The following is a 21,054-nucleotide window of genomic DNA, read 5'->3' as shown; positions in this document are numbered from 1 at the left end:
TACATACAATAGGTCACGAAATTATGATAAAATAATATTCTGATAAACTTATTCATAAATTATTTAGTATTTTTCAAATCCAGATTATACTGTTCACAGTTAAAATACATTTTATAAGTATTAGGTTTACTAATATTATGTTCACAGAGCAATTGTTCCATTTATACTAACGGTGAACAAACATGACAAACCCACAGAAAATTAACAATGCATCTGAAGAACTTGATGTGACACTTCACTCGATGTCGACTAAACCAAATTTAAAGGGAGACCGGCCGAACTTATTTTTATTAATATTATTGTACATAATGCAAGGAATTCCTTTTGGATTTTCAATTTCAGCTCTACCAATAATTCTGCAAAGCAAAAAAGTAGTAACTTATGGAGAACAGGTAATTTATAATGTTTTAACTAATTAATAACATAATAAATTGATAAATACGTTATTTAATCGTTTTGTTTATTAATACGCTCCAAAGGTCGTAACATTCAGAGCAATGAAATTTTTCCTTGAAGAATATTTTATATCTAATAAGTAATAATATATATATAATTAAGTATAAGTACACATAAAGACTGCGAATTTTGTATTTGCTTTTCGTATGATGAGAAAATCAATAACCATAAATTATGATAAGTTAAAAATTAAAATATATTTTTCGTTTTTTAAGCCCAATAAAATTATGCTCAACTTTTCAATTTGAGATCAATAATAATATATCAATTTATACTGAAACGTGTTTATAGTAAATCATTAAAAAAGTAATAAAATCATTCAAAAATAAATTGCATTTTTAAAAACACAGAAATCGACTGGAATAATTTTTAAATAGTTTCATATATAAATAATAATTATAATAACACATACCTACCTGTGATCTGTCCTTTGAACCGTAGGTGAATTATTCAAAACAATCGTCTATTTTTATTAATAGTTTTTTAAGTGTATATTTTTTTTCCAAATCCAATTGTATTTATAATATATGCAATAAGAAAATATCATGTGGTAGTTGTATATAGATCATATTATACGGTTCACAGTCGTAGACAGTTACTGCAACAGTTTTATTATACGATGCACCTACATTAAGTACATATTTATGTATTATGTTGTTTAGGCGTTATTGAGTTACGCCCTATGGCCCTATAGTCTAAAACTACTTTGGGCTCCGTTAGTAGACGTCCATTATGTACAATGGATAGGAAAACGAAAATCATGGCTCCTGCCGGTTCAATACTTAATGGGTAATTATTGTTCTTTTCGATTACTTATTGTACGTTGACTCCAAAAAACCGCACACTTTTGATAAAATACAGGACAAAACAGCATACTTTTGGTAGGTTAAAACCGCACAATTTTAAAAATTGTCGTATCCAAGGTTGATTGGCTGAAATCGACTGCCGACGTTATTTAAAAACTTTATATGATCTCAGTCACGTAAAAATTCTTCTCAAAATTGAAACAAACGCTCCTAAAAATAAATAGACATCTTTAGTGGCAACTAAAGACTTGATTATTGTATAGTATTTATCTTATAATCTTATCTTTTCAATATTTTCACTAAAAATAGTGTGCGATAATTTGTTACAAAATGACCGATAACTGTGCGGTTTTTGTGTATCAACCTTTTTAGGGTCAAAATCAAAATTGTGCGGTTTTTGGATGCAACTTTATTGCGTAATCGTATACGTATAACTTAATAACATTATTATTATTGTTGTTCACAATTTTTTTTTATTTTTTTTTCGCATCATAAATGAAAAGGGGTGTTTTTGATTTATACGGCGAATAACATCAATGACTGGATACCCGAAACAGGAAAACCTAACATATTAATATTAACGTGCGTGTTCTTCGTGCTCAATCTGCTGGCTTCGACGCAGAACATAGTAGTCGACAGTTGGGCACTGACAATGCTGAAAAAGTGAATAAAATAATTATTTCTTTTGACATTTTGAATGAAACCCCGATAATAATACATTATTATTTAAAGTGGAAATTGTTTTTAATAGAGCCAATGTTGGTTATTCGTCTGTATGCAGTTCTTCGGGGTTTGCAATTGGCATCATGATAGGTTCCGTGATTCCCGTTCTGCTAACATCCGAAGACTTCTGTAACAAACATTTACGACTCACACCCGGCATGGGAGGTATTATGACTCTCGAAAGTAAGTAAGTACCTAATGTGTAAGAATGTCGTTTTTATTTTGTGATACAAATTAACTAAAAATATTACATATATGTTTAATACTATAAGCCTATTTAACCAAGTTTTATTTTTAGATACAAATTCAATTTTTTGGTTCTATATCGAAAAAAATAATTATTAAAAAAAAAAAAAAGATATACAATTATACTATAGGGACTGAATATGATATGATATGTTTTTTTTTACATAGGATTATTTTTCATTTGCGGCATTTTATTCATATTAGTAGCAACTTTAATCGGTATATTTAAAAAAGAAAAGGATATTAAATTGGAAGATAATTATGCACAGCCTTGCGTTACTAATAGTTATAAATTACTTTGGGATATTATAAAACTACCTAATCTTCGTGTATTATTGATAGCATTACTAACAATGAAGGTAATTATACAAAAAAAGAAAATAGGAATATACGCATGTAATACGAGATATACTCGTATTTAAATTTGAAAAACTCTCAGTTATTAGCAATCAATTTTTATTGTTCTTAATAATGCAAAAATCAAGTTATTAGAAAAATGTTAATACTGTACATAAGTTTAATAATAAAATTGTTTTGTTTATTTTGTTAACAACAGGTTGGATTTTCTGCGATGAGAAATTCTTTAGTTTATTTGAAACTTGTCGAAGTCGGCATACCCAAAGATGATATAATGGTACTCACTACAGCGATGTTTGCAGTAAAGATTTTAACACCATTCGCTGTATCCAAGTATACATCGGGTCCAAAACCGATGAGTGTGTGTTTAAAGTCGATGCCCATCAAGTAGACAGTTATAATATAATTTAATATATAATAATTAATTTTTATTAATTTTACGCATCGGGTGTATAGTTTTTTTTCTTTAGAGTTTGGTGTAATATGACATGATAGAACTAATAATACATACTCAGTAATAAGTATATACTTGCATATACCATTAGGTATACAATATCCAACGAATTCAACACATATGAATTTAAATTTGATTGGCAGGTAGATAGAAATAATGTAAACATTTTTTCATCATTTGATAATATGATATTATTATATACTATAATGATTGAAATTTGAATTTTCAATAACGTAAAAAAAAAACTTAAAATTGACTGTAAGATGTTTTTACAGAATATTAATAAGCCACATCACGATGCCCCATAAGAATTTACAAATTGTATGTGTCTAGTACTACTTACTGTCCGCGCCACTTTTACTTTTGTAATATTTTATTTAACCTTGAATACCTAGTATATTATAATATGTACAATATACATATTATTGCAATTTTAATTACGCCCTTAGGATTTTAACAATTAACAACACGAATGCATGACATTAATATACCGAATAAATTATGATTTCTATATTTTCATGTTTAATAATTGTTTGTTTCAGATTAATCTGGAGTTTTACATATATTGCTTTTATTTATTTTACACCAATGATTATATATCGCAATGGGGTATTAAACGTACCAGTATATTACTATTTAGTCTTAGGATTTTTAAACGCAGTAAGTGAGGTAAGTTGATAAACTGTGTTTAATATTTATGAAACTATTATATCATACTATAAACAGTGTAATATACATACCTTTAAAATATATAATCTACATTGAAAACTACATTTGGTAAAAGTTGTAATGATATGTACCTATATAATATAAGAATTTAGGTCGATAAAACTATACATTTATGAACCTATAATATTAGATTCACATTAAATTGTAATTTAACAGTTTTTTCTTTAAACATGTTTACGTATATAGGCACTCTCCTACATAATGCTTGTAGCCATAACAGCATTTTTCTCTCGAATAAGTGACTATCGGTTTGGTGGAATATATATGACATTGTTGAACACAGTTTCAAATTTTGGAATGACCTATTCGTCATCTATAGGACTAAAATTTATCGACTTTTTAACGTTTAAAAAGTGTTCAAACGATTCTGACAATAATTGTTCTACAGCGGATTTAAAAAACGTAAGACATTGATCATTTAATTAAGCTTAAGTTATTATTTTTAATACTTTAAATATACTATTGTTTACCTTATTTATATATAGAAAATGTATAATTATGGTTAAAAAGAAAAAAAAATAATCCTCGTAAGTAGTATATTCATCAAAAGCCGTTTATAATATCTTAATGTTATTGCGGAAACATAAAAAAGTGGTAATTGAATCAATATTATGTTGTGTATAGCCCAAAAGTGTGCTAACAAGGCAACGTAGGAGTTTAATATGTTTTCTGTGTTTTTTAAATTTTGTGTATAAGACAAATTGATTGATAATGATAAAATGTATAGTAAGCAATGAAGCCATACTTATCGCTATCACGAGATAATTTACATCATGATTATACTATTAAGTCATAATATACAAAATAAATAAATTCTCCTCACACATGATTAATGATAAATTAATTATTATAACTACCTACTAGAATTGGCTAAATGTGAGAACTATTTTGAAAATACTAAGTACGCCACTACAATAGTACCTAGGTAAACTATTTTGTAAGCACGACGACGATGCATAGGTCGTATAGTTGATGAATTTCTGTTTATACTAAACAAAAAGTCTGTTTATATGGATTTGTTTAAATCATCTTATATGAAAATTATAATAAGTTGTTTTTATAATGAATAATAATCGTTTTATTTAATATTATATTAACTTGAATATGGTTTTAATTTGTATAGACGTGTAACACAAATGGTGGTAATTGCCTTATAACTGTGGACGGTTACTATGTAGAAATCATCATATGTGTGGTCATCGGCTTCATTTGGTATGGAATGTTTAAAAATATGTTCAAAAATTTTCAAACAAAAAGTTCTTCTTACTGGATGGTGTATGTTGATCGAAGAAGTGAAGAAAGTGTCAAAATTGATGTTGAACCTTGTTCTAAAAACGTGATCCAAAGCGATCATTCTGTGACGTTAACTAACAAATAATTTAAGGAAAATAATTTTAATTATATTACCCAAAATATTTAGACAAATATCCGGACAAATACATTAAACGGTTTAACTAATACTTATTAATTATAATTGTTATTATATTAATTTTATCAAATCATCAATATTCATTAAACCAACCAAAAAGGTCGGTAATTTAATTTGACGATTATTCTTGAATAAATATAAATGTTGACTTGAATATTTTAAAAAGTAGTTAAATTATTCACTCTATCTTCTATTACATGTGATGTTTTATTCGTAATAAAGTTTTAAAAATTAAAATTACAGTTTTTATGCACTAAAATTATATTGAAATTTATATAAATTACTCAATGTGAACTTTGTTCTAGATCAAGTACTATAATATAGATAGTAAGAAAAAATATAATAAATTCCAAATCCCAGTCTCGTAAATCGAGAAGTTTTTGTGTCGATCGTTAGTGATAGCTATTATTACTAATTTATTATATATATTAGCTATATATTATTACCATTATTATGTACAAATAACATATTTTATTTACTATTCTCTTATATATTCTTCATTTTTTATTCTATTTTGTATTTATTAATTACCTGCGATAAATCATCGGTGAGTTAATCTACGTTGTAAACGTCCGACTATTTAAAATATTCGATATTGATGTCAAAAAATTATCAAAGAATATTATGCTTATACATAAGTTTTATTGGCAGCAACTTGTTTATTTTCAACATTTTTTATTTTTACCTGAAAAATCGGAACTAGTTTGGATCTATGGTAATATTAAATGTATAACTGGTTTGCGCACACGACAATAATTGTATTTTTTTGTCTATACCGATCTGGGCACTAATAAATAGTAATAATCATCGATAAAGAGTACGGAAATAATATTAAATTTCCAACAAACAGTACATTTCGAGAACTTACAATGTGTGTAAGTACATTTTATGACTCTGACTCTAACCTATATTTACTGAACATGGATTTAGAAATAAGTAAAGTTTTCGAATTGCGACGTGGAAATGTTTCTATTAGTATAAATAATATTATTTATATGATGCAATGTACGCCCGCGGGTTTAGTACTTTACGCTATTCCATTATTTTTGCAAAGCAAACACAATGTAACTTAAAAGGAACAGGTAAATGCACCTATTTGGGATTTTTAATCTAGAATATTATACTTGAATTACCTACTTTACAATAAATATGTTATATTTTTTTAGACTAAAACTGTTTAAAACTGTTATGGGCACCTTTAATAGATTCACTCTATATACAAAAAATTGGGAGGCGTAAGTCATGTCTCATTCCAATTCAGCTATTAATAGGTATGCACATTTAATGTATACACAGATTATTTTAAACTAAAAATAAAAGTCTTAAATTGTACGGAACGATAATACCTATAAACAAACAATTAAAAAATTGAAATGCTTGAATATTTATAGTTTTAATAATGATTTATGTTGAATAGGAATATGTTTTTTTTTATATGGCTCTCAGTATCGACGACTTATTCCTAAAAACGAATAAAAACCCAAATATACTTAAACTAGTATTTGTGGTGTTTCTATGTAATTTCTTGGTCACCACACAAGATATTGCAGTTGGTGGTTGGACATTGACTTTGCTACAAAAGTTTGTATTGTTATTTTCGTTAACGTTTACTATAAAATATAATAATTGTTAACATATATATGTATGTAAATTATTATGGTTCTATGTAGAAACAATGTAGGCTATTCATCTACATGTGCTTCAATTGGTCAAGTAATTGGTATAATGTGGGGCTCCGTAGCCTTCATTCTATTGACGTCGGAAAACTTCAGCAATAAATATTTAAGGATAACGCCTAATGCTGGAAGAATAGTTACCATGAAAAGTAAGTCAACAGAAACAAAATTAATATCCATTAAATATAATTATAATAACGTAGTATTAAAAAAAATATATTTAATTAAATTCAAGATTTAAGTTCAAGAACATCGATACGTTTGGAATTAACTTAAACCATCACACATAGAACACTGTTGTAGATTCATCACCAATTTGAACGATTTCAACTAAGATTGGTTTGATGTTGAAACAACAACAATAGTTAGTTAAGCGTGGCTCTCAAATTATCCATCTATTTTGGTCTTGTTGATTTCCAAATTAGATTAAAATAACAACAATTATTGGTTATATTAAATAATATATGACGTTGAATTTACTATCATGTGATTATGCGAAATCTACATCAATACATTTTTATCAACTACAAGCTAACCATATTAATAAGTTGAAATAATAATAATAATATTGTTATTTTAATATTAATTATGGTCAAACAATGTGGTTTGAATATACCTATTTTTTGTGTTAAATCAAATACAAAATATGTTGTTTAATGCTGTATAACAACTACGCTGTCGACAAGATTCTTGAGAGTTAAATCAACATTAATATTTCTATGCAGGAAAAATTTCCATTAATTAATACCAAATAATATGCATAATTTTAACGCATCATTATCAGTTTCGTCGCTAATGTTTAGTAACACATCATTTATTAGGCTTTTATGTTAACAAATCGTAATAAGTGATATACACTATAGTCTGTCCAGCGAGAGAATGCGCCGATTCTGCGCAACCTCCTGCGTCACCATGCTATCAAAACTGGCTCGGTTATGGCTGGGTATCATTGGGAAATGCGCAGAAAAACTGATTTTGGTCGGTCTGCCAATGAAATCTCTGATACTTAATCAATTTATATAGTTATTTATCTTACATTTTTAATCTCTGATAGTAAATCATAATATTAACTTTTCTAAATCAAATTTGCATTTTTCATTCATTATTTCTTTGATTTTGAATTAACATAGCTCATTATCATATTTTATACTAAAATATTGATATTATGATTTCAAGACACATAATTACATAAAATTAGCCACTATATTGATGTCGATTGTACATACAAGATGGCATTATTATTTATTACTATTATCTATCATTCATGCATATGACTATTGATAACTAAATTAACTAACCCGTGTAAAAACAAAACATACAATATACATACACAGCCAAGTGCTTTATCAAATAATAAAATCTATAATTCGCTATCTTTTAAGTTCTGAATACAAATATGGCTATTTGTACAAATACATTTTACACTGTTTATTGATAAACATTTATACAGTTATTCGATTATGTTTATTTCGATATTAAGTGCTTATGCTTTAGGTTTATTTAATGGTAATAACAATCTAAATACGAATAAAATATTGTAAATATCTCCATAATACTGAATATTTGTGTTTACGAACAAATACGTAGTTATTTTATCATAATTTTTATTGATCGTATAATCAAGCATGATATTGCCAATTCAGGAAGACGAACCAACAAAATCGGTAGTAGAAAACGAATTGATTTTGGCCAAAACAAATTTGAAAGGAGATTGGCCGAATATTTTTCTATTATTGTTGCTTTACATAATGCAAGGTGTTCCATTAGGCTTAGTCGCCGGTATTCCAATACTTTTGCAAAGCAAACAAAATGTAACTTACAATGAACAGGTAAAAATATGTTTGACATTTTAGTTTCCAATATACCTAAATTATTTTACTGCAAAAGTATTGTTATGGTTTTTTAGGCTTTAATTGGTCTAGCTGTATGGCCGTTTAGCTTAAAACTATTGTGGGCTCCTCTGGTGGATTCACTCTACATACAAAACATTGGGAGGCGTAAGTCTTGGCTCATTCCAATTCAGTTTTTAATAGGTATTATACACATTTACTTTATATATGTACTAGTTATTTTCGACTAAAAATATAGAGATATCAGCGTATAATAAGTCTTAAATTATACGGAACCCTAATGGCTAAACTAATAATTAAAAAATTGAAATGCTTGCATTTTTCTAGCTTTAACAATGATTTGTGTTGAATAGGGATATGTTTTTTTTATATGGCTCTCAGTGTCGACGAATTATTCCCAGAAACAGATGAAAAACCGAACATAATTAAACTAGCATTTGTGGTGTTTATATGCACTTTATTGGCCGCCACACAAGATATAGCAGTTGATGGTTGGGCATTGACTTTGCTGCAAAAGTTTGTATTGTTATTTTCGTTCACGTTTACTATAAATCAGCGGTTTCCAAACTGCAGTGCATCGCGGTGCACCATAGAGGCACCGTCGTCTACGGCCCATATTTAATAATTTATCGTTGTCAATTAGTATTATTTTGTTCTATCTTACATGGGATGCACGGCAGGGCACCGTTGCTGAATTTGGTCTAAAAAACACACCGCAGAAAATAGTTCGGAAATCGCTGCTATAAAGCAGAATAAATGTTTATATATATGTGTGTGTATTGTGTGTATAACTTTTTTGTTTCGTTATGGTTCTATATAGAAATAATGTAGGCTATGCATCAACATGTGCTGCAGTTGGATCAGTAATAGGTACAATGCTGAGTGCTGCATCCTTTATTCTATTGACGTCAGAAGACTTTAGCAATAAATATTTTAGGATAACGCCTTATGCTGGAGGAATAGTTACCATGAAAAGTAAGTGGACAGAAAAAAAAATATTAACATCCATTAAATACAACTATCATTACCTAGTGTCGAACAAAAAATATTTAATAAAATTAAAATTTTCAAGCTCATTGATACGTAATCTGATTTGAATGAACTCTATTACCAGCAATAAGTTCCATTCTTAATACTATATTAATATAATAAATATGCAAAATATTAACGCGTCATTATCAATTTTTTCGCAAATTATTTTTAGTAACACATAATTTATCGGGCTTTTAGCAAACCTTTGTGTAATGTTCATAAATCGTGATAAGTGATGTAGACTATGTATAATTATAAAATACTTTTAAAAATATTTATAATATAATTACTAATTAGTATAGTGGGTAAGATTAAAATATTATTATAAAATAATGTTTACGCTATATAATTGTAACTATATTTATTGAATATTTAAAACATTTATAATAAAATTTATATTAAAATGTATAATATTTATACTTAAATATATAATTAAATTTATTATAATATGTATATCTTATGTGCTGTATTACAGGTTTATTTTTGGTCTGGGCCATTTCGTTTGTGGCAATTACAATTTTCATCGCAATTTTCAAAAATGAAAAAGATGCTAGGTTAGAAGATGATCACATTAAGCTTAATACATTTCAAAACTATAGGCTTTTATGGGACATTTTAAAATTACCCAATTTTAAAATATTATCAATAGCATTGTTGACTTCGGTGGTAAGTATGAGTGCAATCGAATTAACTTTTAAGTTTTCCTAATACGTATAATATTTGATTGAATAATTGGCATACTTACCTTTTTTTTACCAGAAATAATTTATCCGTGGCCCGTTTTCGCCCAAAACGAATAAATTTCAATTACCCTTTACACCCGAAATGTATTTTTGTAGATCTTTCTTTAAAGAGTGCGGTGGCTATACCATAATGTGTTCTTGGATGTGGAAATAACTGTTTAGTTTTCGGCTGTTGATACGCATTTTCCTGAACACTGATTATGAATAAATTAAACTTATAAACAATAGTTAGATTACCCTGTCCAGTGTCCACTATCCAAGTCTCTACTATGCTCATTGATTATTTTATTATAATTATTATTTAAAAAATTCTTCGTCGCATAAAAGACAATTCTTCGACGTATAAAAGACATATTTTATCATCATGGTATCAAAAATTATCAAGGTAAAATATGATTAATGTACATTTATGATATTTGACAATCATAATGCTTCCTATAATTTTTTTAATTTATACCAAAACTCAAAATAATTACTTCCCTATATTAGGTGAAAATGTCTCGTACTATAGCATCACGTAAAATATCAAATTTTCTCTAATCAAGGCCAATTATAATGCATTCATTTGAATTTTAGTATAGTATTATTAGATATTGTTACAATATTTTTTCCTTAAAGTTATTTATAAATTTATTTTTACTTAACCTTGGAGTTCAAAATCATATTTTTATGGAAATGGGAATTGGATATTTTAATTTTTTTGTAAAATCAAGGTTTAAACGAAATGAACATTATTATTTTGGCAAAAGTACACATTACCCATAAAATATTCATGTTTTTATATCAATTTGTAGATTTCAATTAAAAGCATAGATACAAATAATTTAAACATTATAATACAATATAATATAATAGTAACCTAACACAGTATTATTTACTATTTTAATTAAAATTATGAGTCTTTAATTTATCTTCAGTCTATTGTAATAATTATTTACATTATAAGTAATTTTCTTTGAAAAATCAGTATATTTTTAATTATATCAATTACAATTGTAAGTATTATGTATTGATTTTTAAAGATTGGATTTGCACCAAGTGAGAAAGTGGTGAACTTGAAACTTATAGAGATTGGTGTACCAAAAGACAACATTATGATTATACTAACAGGAATGTATTTTGTAAGCATTATTATACCAGTGATTGCAGCAAAATATACCGCAGGTCCTAAACCGATGAGCATATTCCTTAATTGTACACCTATCAAGTATTTAAATTTAATTATATTAAATATATAATGTTAACCATGTTGAAATTTTGTCTTAAAATGTAAACTCTAAAACACGCCGAATTAATAAAAATAAAAAATAATGATATAACAATAAGATTCATTATTCTGGAATGAATATGCATTTTTATATTTTTCAATAAACTATTATGATGATCCATAAAAATCAACTGCCAATGATTTTAAATGTTAATTTTTATGAAATTCTTTCAATTTATATATAAGTAATGTATAATATGTTTATTTCTTTTTATAATCACTACTTAATCTATATTACCTAGAGTAATTAAATCATTGAAGAGTATAATTTTTAATAAAAATTTAACACGATTATAACACAGGGGGATACAAAATTTATATAATAACCATTTTATCATATGAATATAAAATATTATAATAGCTAGAGAAACAATTTTAATTTAAAACTATTTTTTTTTAGAATTATTAATGATTAATATGTTTACAATATTTTGGAGGTTAATTTTATAAATTGTAATTGGCTCTTACATTGTTATCGGAATATTTGTATACATAAAAATCAAAATTCGGAAGAATAGTTTAATTTTTTTTTTTTGAGTGGAATAATAGACCAAAATTTTATATGGTATCTCCGTACCATTCCACTCCGCTCATTTAAACTTTAAATACTTATAACTCATAAATTACTCATCCAAATTTTGATTTTTATACAAAAATCCAACAACTAATTTTATCATATAAGAATTTAAAAAAAATATATAGATCCCTATAACAAATCAAGTAACTTTGATCCTCAAAGTTCCGCCAAAATATTGTAAAAAATATATAAAATATTAATTATTTTAAATATTTCTAAATAAAAACACTTTGTATTAATTTTTTTCTCAATTGTTAACATGTATTTATTTGATAAATAAATTGGCCTATAGAATAAATGTTGACTGACCATCTATCAATTAAACCATTAATAGATTTTATTTTTGAAAATAAATTATTTTATTTCTCTAATTCTTTTATTTAATAATTATATTTTATATTTTAGATTCTGATTGAATTGATGAATTTATTGATTTTACAATGTTTTTTTTTTTTTTTACAAATGAGTTGTTGATAAAATGCTTAGATTTTAACAAAAACGGTTATTTCGATATAAAATTGGATCTAATTTGTACTTAATTGAGATTAAAATATTTAATATAAAAAATTCCCAGTACTTATTTTTATAATAAATTGTGAACAACAAACAACAAATTAAAGGAAAACATGAATTTTTACACAAATTCAATTTTTAACAAAATCTGATCAAAATTTGATTTTTTTGGCGTAACTTAAAAACAAATAACTGTGAGTGTATATAAGCAGTAATAAGTGATATTTTCACCAAATGTTTATATTATCGTATATTAATGACAACACTTTCAATAAACTTTAAAAAGATATTTACAATTTGTCATTGTTTTTTTTTTAAATGTCGATTAAAAAGTATTTATTAGGTAAAAATGCTTGAAAATTTAATACATACATTTAATACGTTGTTTATTTTTCAATTAAAAAATTTTAAAAATCTATATCATAATATTTTTTTATAAATGTCTAAACTTAGAAATAAAAAAAAAATTCATAAAAATAATAAAATATTTAGTAAATTATTTTGTAGTTAAAAACTCATAAACGCTTTCGTTTTAATTCCTAAGATTTAAAAATTGAAATCAAGGTTTTTATTAAGATTTTTAACCGAAATATAACAAAAAAAAAATTCTACTGGGATGCCTCATTAATTTTTTATGGGCATTTTAAATTCAAATAATCACAACATTCCATATTCAACCGTAAAATAATTATTGATATTTTATTGTTAAGAAAAAAAAATAGATACTAGAAATTGTCATCATATATATTGTATATTATCATTTTTATTACACAATGGCATTTTCAAAATCTTTTAACTCGTTCAGAGTTATTTACAGAATACAGGCACAGGAAATTTTTAAATTTTTTTTTTCTTTTTATCACCATTCAAGTGTAAAATGTAAAAATACTTTTTAAACTAAGATACATGTTTAAAATTATTATGTATGTTATATTTATTTATTCCAGATTACTTTTGAACTTTATGTTTCTTATACTTATTTATTATGGATCAAAGCTAATAAAAAATAATGGAGTCGTACATATTCCAATGTACTATTACACGATGTTAGTGATTATAAGATCAATAAATAATGTGAGTAACTTAAATTTTATATAGAAGTATATCTCGATGATAAACAAATTAAACGAAGTAAAAATAATTTTTTTATAGATTCAATATAATATTATGTTAACGGCTTTAGTAGCTTTTTATTGTCGGATAAGTGATGCTCGTTTTGGTGGTACTTACATGACATTATTAAACAGTCTTTCAAACATAGGAAATCTATTGGCAACATCGGTTTCATTTGCCATGGTTGATTTATTAACAGTCATGGAATGTTCATTTGACTCAAAGAATAATTGTTCTAATTCACATCTTCAAAATGTAAGCAGCAGAAAAAGCTATTCATAATACATTTTGTAATCTATATATTTATACGTAGTTATTAAAACAGCAAACGATATTGGTAAATAGTTAAAACAAATTTTAATTTTATGTTTCATTATTTTATTGTTTTATGGAGGAGTGTAAATCGAATGGAGGAGATTGTATCACAACAGTGAATGGTTATTACGTAGAATCAGTTATCTGTACCATCATTGGAATCGTGTGGTATATTATTTTTAAGAATAAACTCGAAGAATTGCAAAGTAAGAGTCCATCTCACTGGGTTGTTAAGATGAACATTCAAGAATCAGAAAATCACGTTGATTCTTCCACATTAGCGGATGTAAAAACATAATCATTAAAAATATATATATAACTTATATAGCAAATATAAATGTATGAAAAATAAATTTACATTGATTCAATGTTTAAATTATAATAGTTATGCTACTTTTTTTTTTATCATAATTTCCATTTGATTTTAGACGGTTACTATGTAGAAAACATAATGTCTAAAGCAACCGTCATCATTTAGAACGGGATGTTTAAAATTATATTCAAGGATTTAAGAATCTAAAATCATTATTATTGAATGGTGGATGATGACCTAATGAGTCAAGAAAAAGTTAAAGCAAAAAATAATTTTGTCGTTATGTCAGCATTAAAAATATTCGAAATCGATATCAAAAATTATCAAATAATATTATCCTTAAGTGTAGGTTTTTTTTTATATACAATTTTAAAAAATCAATAAATATAGTTATATATTTTAAATTTTAAATAACTGATAATAAATTATGATGTACAATTTTACAATATTGAATTAGCATTTTTATTCTGTTCCTTAATATCATTATTTCTTAGGTTTTGAATATAAATAATGTTTAAACATATATATATATATTTATATTTATTGAATACAGTTAACTATATGGCTCACTTTCATAGTTTATATTAAAATAATGATAATATGATCACTTGTGCATATTATTATTTATAACTTAATTATCTATCTTATGTTAATACATACAATTCTTACACGTAGCCTCGTGGATTATCAAATGATAAAATCTGACCAATTAATTCGCTATCTCTTGAGTTCTATAAATATGGTTATTTGTATATATTTTACACTGTTCACTGATAACCATTTATACAATTATTATTCAATGGTTTTTATTTCGATGGTATGTACTATAGTTCAGATTTATTTAAAAGTAAATAATCTAAATACGAATTAAACATTATAAATTAATCAAAATATTAAGTTTTTCCATAATATATAAATATTTGTTGTGTGTAAAAATACGTAGTTATATTATCATAATTTCTATTATTCGTATATTCAAACTTCTGAATAAGCATCATGACATTATCAACTCAACAAGACGAACCAACAAAATCGGTAGTAGAAAACGATTTGATTATAGCCAAAACAAATTTGAAAGGAGATTGGTCGAATATTTTTCTATTATTATTTCTTTATATGATGCAAGGCATACCATTAGGTTTAGTCCACGCTATTCCATTATTTTTGCAAAGCAAACAAAATGTAACTTACAAGGACCAGGTAAATGCACCTAATAGAATTTTTAATCTAGAATATTATACTCGAATTACCTACTTTACAATAAATATGTTATATTTTTTTAGACTCTATTTGGCCTAGTTACATGGCCGTTTGGCTTAAAACTGTTGTGGGCACCTTTAATAGATTCACTCTATATACAAAAAATTGGGAGGCGTAAGTCATGGCTCATTCCAATTCAGCTATTAATGGGTATGCACATTTAATTTATACACAAATTATTTTCGACTAAACATAAAAGTCTCAAATTGTACGGAACGTAAATACCTATAAACAAACAATTAAAAAATTGAAATGCTTGAATATTTATAGTTTTAATAATGATTTGTGTTGAATAGGAATATGTTTTTTTTATATGGCTCTCAGTATCGACGACTTATTCCCAGAAACGAATAAAAAACCAAATATACTTAAACTAGTATTGTTGATGTTTCTATGTAATTTCTTGGCCGCCACACAAGATATAGCAGTTGACGGTTGGGCATTGACTTTGCTACAAAAGTTTGTATTGTTATTTTCGTTAACGTTTACTATAAAGTATAATAAATGTTAACATATATATGTATGTAAATTATTATGGTTCTATGTAGAAACAATGTAGGCTATGCATCTACATGTGCTTCAATTGGTCAAGTAATTGGTATAATGTGGGGCTCCGTATCCTTCATTCTATTGACGTCGGAAGACTTCAGCAATAAATATTTAAGGATAACGCCTAATGCTGGAGGAATAGTTACCATGAAAAGTAAGTCAACAGAAAAAAATTAACATCATTTTTAATATCATTATCATTATCTGATATAAACAAAATTGTTTAATAAACATTTTTATTTCTAATATCACCGATACGTATACGTAATTTGATTTCAATGAATTATTAACAAAAATAATTTCCATTTTTTAATACTTATATATTTAATGGAAAAATGTAATTTGAAACTTAAGGATAAGAACTATAATACATATCTATAGGATACGTCAGCCATCACTATACTATTATATTATATAAGCAAAATTTTAACGCATCAATTTCAGTTTAACTGCTAATATATACATTTAGTAACATTAGCAAACGCTTATGTAATTTTCATAAATCGTAATAAGTGATATACACTATTTATAATTATAAAAATATTTTTAAAGATATTTTGAATATTAGCATAGAGTGTGAGGTTTGTGTATATGAAAAAGATCTTTACGAACCTAATATAATTAGAACTTAATTTATTCGATACTTAAAATATTAATAATTAAAAAATAATGAAATTATAAAATGTATATCTTATGTACTATATATTACAGCTGTATTTCTGGTCTGGGCCATTTCATACATGGCAATTACAACTTTAATTGCATTTTTCAAACATGAAGAAAAAACGAGGTTAGATGAGGATAATCACATTAGGATTAATACATTTCAAAGCTATAAACTTTTATGGGAAATTTTAAAATTACCCAGTTTTAAAATATTAGCAATAGCATTGTTGACATCAATGGTAAGTATGAGTGTAATTAATTAAAATACAATTTTAATTTGCCTTTAATAAAATTTGATTAAATAATGGGCATACCATTTTTCTATTTTTCCACCAGAAATTATTACTTGATTTATCTGTGGACTGTTTTCACCTAAAACAAATAAAATTCAATTACTATTTTCACCAAAAATTTATTTGTGTAGAGAGGTGGCTATAAGTTATAAAGTATTTTTGTGATAATTACCGTTTGGTTCTTCGCTGATATATTAATTTATATTCTTAACTTAAAAGTATATCAAATAAGGATCAATATTATTAAAAAAATCGTAATAATATTTAATTTAATACAAGTACTAACTTAACACATTATTAATTAATTTTTTAATTAAAATCATGATTCTTTAACTTTATAAATCTATTGTAATAATCATTACATTAAAAACCATTTTTAGAGTTTTAATTTTATCAATCACAATAATAAGGAATATGTTATATGGATTATTTAAGATTGGGTTTGCACCAAGTGAGAAAGTGCTGAACTTGAAACTTATTGATGTCGGTGTGCCAAAAGAAAACATTATGATTATGCAAACAGGATTGTATGTTATAAAAATGATTATACCAGTGATTGCTGCAAAATACACTGCAGGTCCAAAGCCGATGAGCATATACCTAAACATTATGCCTATCAAGTATAAACATTTAAATATTAATTATATATTAACCACATTCAAATTAAATGTTATCTCAAACTGTAAATTCTAAACACACAGAATTTTAGAAAAATAAAAAATAATAATTAGACGAAATTTATAGTTCTGAAATTATTATGAAAAATTCATAGTAATTATTACTATATTTTTTTACAAATATATCAATTCCATGAAAATCAATGGTCATTAATTGCAATGTTTATTTTTAGTAAAATACTATCAAGAATATACGTGAAGTTGATGTATATTTGGGAACTCTTCTTGAGTAGTAGCTAAAAAATTACGTATGTGATGTGTAAATTCCTACACGAATACAAATACATTTAAGTACACATACTATATGTATCTTGTGTATGAACTTAAATTCTCCAGTTTAATTTTGTTGTAACCTTTTATAACCGCTATTTAATATATATTATATAGAGTTACACTCATTTTAGATATTCCTAAATAAAAACAATTTTATTTATAAAATGTTTTCTCAATGAAGAATACATATTTATTTGATACGTTGGCTATATCAAAAACTTCAACTCACCCTCTGTAAAATATCAAACCATCAATAGGATTTCTTTATAAAAATAAAACAATTTAGTTTCATTCAATACCTATTTTAATTTAATATAATTTTTATGAAATAAATATTATATAACTAAATTATTTTAAACATTTTTGTAAATTTACCTATTTATTTGTTTAGAATTTTTTATTACATCTGAAACTTATTACTTATTAGTTATCAATTTATCACCATAAATGTATTCATATTATTATGTATATACTGTTATATTTATTTTATAATTTATTTCAGATTATTTTGGAACTTTATGTTTCTTATAATTATTTATTATGGATCAAAGTTAATAAAAAATAACGGTATCGTAGATATTCCAATGCACTACTATGCGATATTAGTGTTAATAAGCTCAATAAACGTTGTGAGTAACTAAAATTTTATTTATAAGTAAATTTCGATTGATAAATTGGTAAGTATGAACGAAGTAAAAATAATTTTTGTTATAGATCCAACATAACATTATGATGACAGCTTTAGTAGCTTTTTATTGTCGGATAAGTGATGCTCGTTTTGGCGGTACTTACATGACATTATTAAACAGTCTTTCAAACATAGCAGGTATATCGTCAAAACTGCTTTCATTTGCCTTGATTGATTTATTAACATTCAAAGAATGTTCATTTGACTCAAATAATAATTGTTCAACTTCACATCTTCAAAATGTAAGCAGCTGTTAACAGCTATCCGTAATACATTTTGTAATTTATATATTTATACGTAGTTATTTGAACAAAAAACAATATTGGTGAAATAGTTAAAACAAATTTTAATTTTATGTTTCATTAATTTATTATTTTATGAAGGTATGTAAATCAAATGGAGGAGATTGTATCACAACAGTGAATGGTTATTACGTAGAATCAGTTATATGTACCATCATTGGAATCACCTGGTATATTATTTTTAAGAATAAACTCAAACAATTGCAGAGTAAGAGTCCATCTCACTGGGTTGTTAAGAAGAACATTCAAGAATCAGGAAATCACAATAATTCTTACACTTTAGAGGATGTAAAAACCTAATCATTTTTTAAACATATTAACGTATATAGCTAATATAAGTATATGAAAAATAAATTTACATTGATGCCATATTTAAATTTGTAAGTAAGAGTTTAAAATGCTTTTTCATCGTTATGTAAATATTATTTTAAATTTAAAAATATTTTTAGCAAATATTTATTGACTTATAGTATCATTTTTATATTATTGATTTATATATTTCATTTATAATTGATAATAAAATATGGAAATGTATGTTATTGTTGTAATAAGCTGTTTTTATAATGGAATAATAATCATTTTATTTAATATTTTATTCATTTGAAAATGGTTTTTTATTTGTATAGACGTATAACACATTAACACGAGTGGTGATAATTTCCTTTACATAAAGTTTTAACTGTGGACGGTTACTATTTGGTAACCATCATATTATGAGTAGTCACCGTCTTCATTTGCCGCCAGGATTTTTAAAAATATGTTCAAGAATGTATTAGAACCTAAAATCATTCTTACTAGATAGTGGATATTGATCGAAGAAGTGAAGAAAATATCAAAACTTTTGTCGATCTTTGTTTTAACATTTTAAGCAAATGCCAAACAAATCATTCTGTGCGAGATTAAATAATAAATTGTGTAAAAAACTTTGTTAAGTTTCCACAAATATTGAGAAAAACCCATTAAACAGTTAAACTGTTAAACCGTTGCTTATTATTTATTATTGCTATTATTAATTTTCACGAATCAATAAACCAATAAAAAAGGACAGTATTTTAATTTGACGATGATTTTTAAATAAATATAAATATTTTTGTGAATACTTTCAAAAAGTTGTTAAGTTATTCACTTCATATCTTCTATTGTTTGTGATTTAATATTCGTAATCAAGTTTTAAAAATTAAAATTTCAAACTTTTTTAAGCTGTATTGAAAATTTAACAATAAACTCTGTATTGTATTAAACAATAAAATACCATAAAAAAAATTATAAAAATTAATTATTATTTATAAAAATTCCAAATTCCAGTTTCGTAAATCGTGACGTTTTTGTGTTAATCGTTAGTGATAGTCATTAATAATAGTATCATTATTGTGTACAAATAACACATTTTAATATTATTATTATTATTTATTCTGTTTGGTATTTTTTAATTACCTACAAGGAATCATCGATAAGTTGATTTACGTTGTAAACGTATGACTATTTAAAATATTCGATATTGATGTCAAAATACTAATTTTTAGAATATTTTGCTGATATATAGGTTTTATTGGCTGCAACTTGTTTACACATATTTTTTATTTTTTTTTTACCCGAAAACTCGGAACTCGTCTGGACATATGGTGATACTAAATGTATAACTGGTTTTCGCACACGACAACAATTGTATTTTATCTGTCTATTATACAGATCTGGGGACTAATTAATAGTAAAATCATCGATAAAGAATACGGAAATATTATTAAAT

The 21,054-nt window shown here is 25.3% G+C and overlaps 3 protein-coding genes across 6 annotated transcripts; all 3 read left to right on the top strand.

The window, feature by feature from the left end:
* The first annotated feature begins 66 nt into the window (after positions 1-66).
* Positions 67-5,689, top strand: LOC132917228 (acetyl-coenzyme A transporter 1-like). The gene is made up of 9 exons (XM_060977864.1): positions 67-392; positions 1,119-1,245; positions 1,766-1,925; positions 2,014-2,168; positions 2,400-2,590; positions 2,788-2,975; positions 3,585-3,711; positions 3,958-4,173; positions 4,895-5,689. Exons 1-9 carry the CDS (start codon positions 183-185, stop codon positions 5,147-5,149), a joined length of 1,629 nt encoding a protein of 542 aa, XP_060833847.1. The 5' UTR covers positions 67-182; the 3' UTR covers positions 5,150-5,689.
* A 78-nt stretch (positions 5,690-5,767) lies between these two features.
* LOC132917229 (acetyl-coenzyme A transporter 1-like) lies at positions 5,768-15,047 on the top strand. 4 transcript variants are annotated; one of them, XM_060977867.1, is made up of 14 exons: positions 5,768-6,282; positions 6,367-6,471; positions 6,618-6,781; positions 6,871-7,025; positions 8,520-8,705; positions 8,783-8,909; positions 9,080-9,242; positions 9,547-9,701; positions 10,234-10,424; positions 11,524-11,708; positions 13,806-13,932; positions 14,011-14,226; positions 14,366-14,572; positions 14,715-15,047. In XM_060977867.1, exons 5-14 carry the CDS (start codon positions 8,625-8,627, stop codon positions 14,727-14,729), a joined length of 1,467 nt encoding a protein of 488 aa, XP_060833850.1. In that variant the 5' UTR covers positions 5,768-6,282; positions 6,367-6,471; positions 6,618-6,781; positions 6,871-7,025; positions 8,520-8,624; the 3' UTR covers positions 14,730-15,047. The 4 variants fall into 4 exon arrangements, with proteins under 4 accessions (XP_060833850.1, XP_060833851.1, XP_060833848.1 ...); XM_060977868.1 differs by lacking the exons at positions 5,768-6,282; positions 6,367-6,471; positions 6,618-6,781; positions 6,871-7,025 and adding an exon at positions 7,959-8,214; XM_060977865.1 differs by lacking the exons at positions 5,768-6,282; positions 6,367-6,471; positions 6,618-6,781; positions 6,871-7,025 and having other exon boundaries at positions 8,258-8,705.
* Positions 15,048-15,387: 340 nt separating this feature from the next.
* LOC132918134 (acetyl-coenzyme A transporter 1-like) lies at positions 15,388-19,906 on the top strand. Its single transcript, XM_060979244.1, has 9 exons — positions 15,388-15,799; positions 15,883-16,009; positions 16,156-16,318; positions 16,408-16,562; positions 17,120-17,313; positions 17,803-17,987; positions 18,820-18,946; positions 19,032-19,247; positions 19,389-19,906. Exons 1-9 carry the CDS (start codon positions 15,596-15,598, stop codon positions 19,605-19,607), a joined length of 1,590 nt encoding a protein of 529 aa, XP_060835227.1. The 5' UTR covers positions 15,388-15,595; the 3' UTR covers positions 19,608-19,906.
* Positions 19,907-21,054: the final 1,148 nt, after the last annotated feature.

Source organism: Rhopalosiphum padi, chromosome 1 (genome assembly GCF_020882245.1).
Source record: "Rhopalosiphum padi isolate XX-2018 chromosome 1, ASM2088224v1, whole genome shotgun sequence".
In the NCBI taxonomy this organism is placed as follows: Eukaryota; Metazoa; Arthropoda; class Insecta; order Hemiptera; family Aphididae; genus Rhopalosiphum; species Rhopalosiphum padi.
This window is presented reverse-complemented; position numbering and strand designations above follow the sequence as displayed.

What these genes read in the sequence shown, in the direction of transcription:
- LOC132917228 (XM_060977864.1), top strand. Translation starts at nt 183, where the DNA reads ATGACAAACCCACAGAAAATTAACAATGCATCTGAAGAACTTGATGTG. An exon ending in GCACTGACAATGCTGAAAAA is followed by an intron (nt 1,926 to 2,013) that starts GTGAATAAAATA and finishes TGTTTTTAATAG; the next exon opens with AGCCAATGTTGGTTATTCGT. An exon ending in CTACAGCGGATTTAAAAAAC is followed by an intron (nt 4,174 to 4,894) that starts GTAAGACATTGA and finishes TAATTTGTATAG; the next exon opens with ACGTGTAACACAAATGGTGG.
- LOC132917229 (XM_060977865.1), top strand. Translation starts at nt 8,502, where the DNA reads ATGATATTGCCAATTCAGGAAGACGAACCAACAAAATCGGTAGTAGAA. An exon ending in ATGTAACTTACAATGAACAG is followed by an intron (nt 8,706 to 8,782) that starts GTAAAAATATGT and finishes ATGGTTTTTTAG; the next exon opens with GCTTTAATTGGTCTAGCTGT. An exon ending in CTAATTCACATCTTCAAAAT is followed by an intron (nt 14,227 to 14,365) that starts GTAAGCAGCAGA and finishes TGTTTTATGGAG; the next exon opens with GAGTGTAAATCGAATGGAGG.
- LOC132918134 (XM_060979244.1), top strand. Translation starts at nt 15,596, where the DNA reads ATGACATTATCAACTCAACAAGACGAACCAACAAAATCGGTAGTAGAA. An exon ending in CTAAACATTATGCCTATCAA is followed by an intron (nt 17,988 to 18,819) that starts GTATAAACATTT and finishes AATTTATTTCAG; the next exon opens with ATTATTTTGGAACTTTATGT. An exon ending in CAACTTCACATCTTCAAAAT is followed by an intron (nt 19,248 to 19,388) that starts GTAAGCAGCTGT and finishes TATTTTATGAAG; the next exon opens with GTATGTAAATCAAATGGAGG.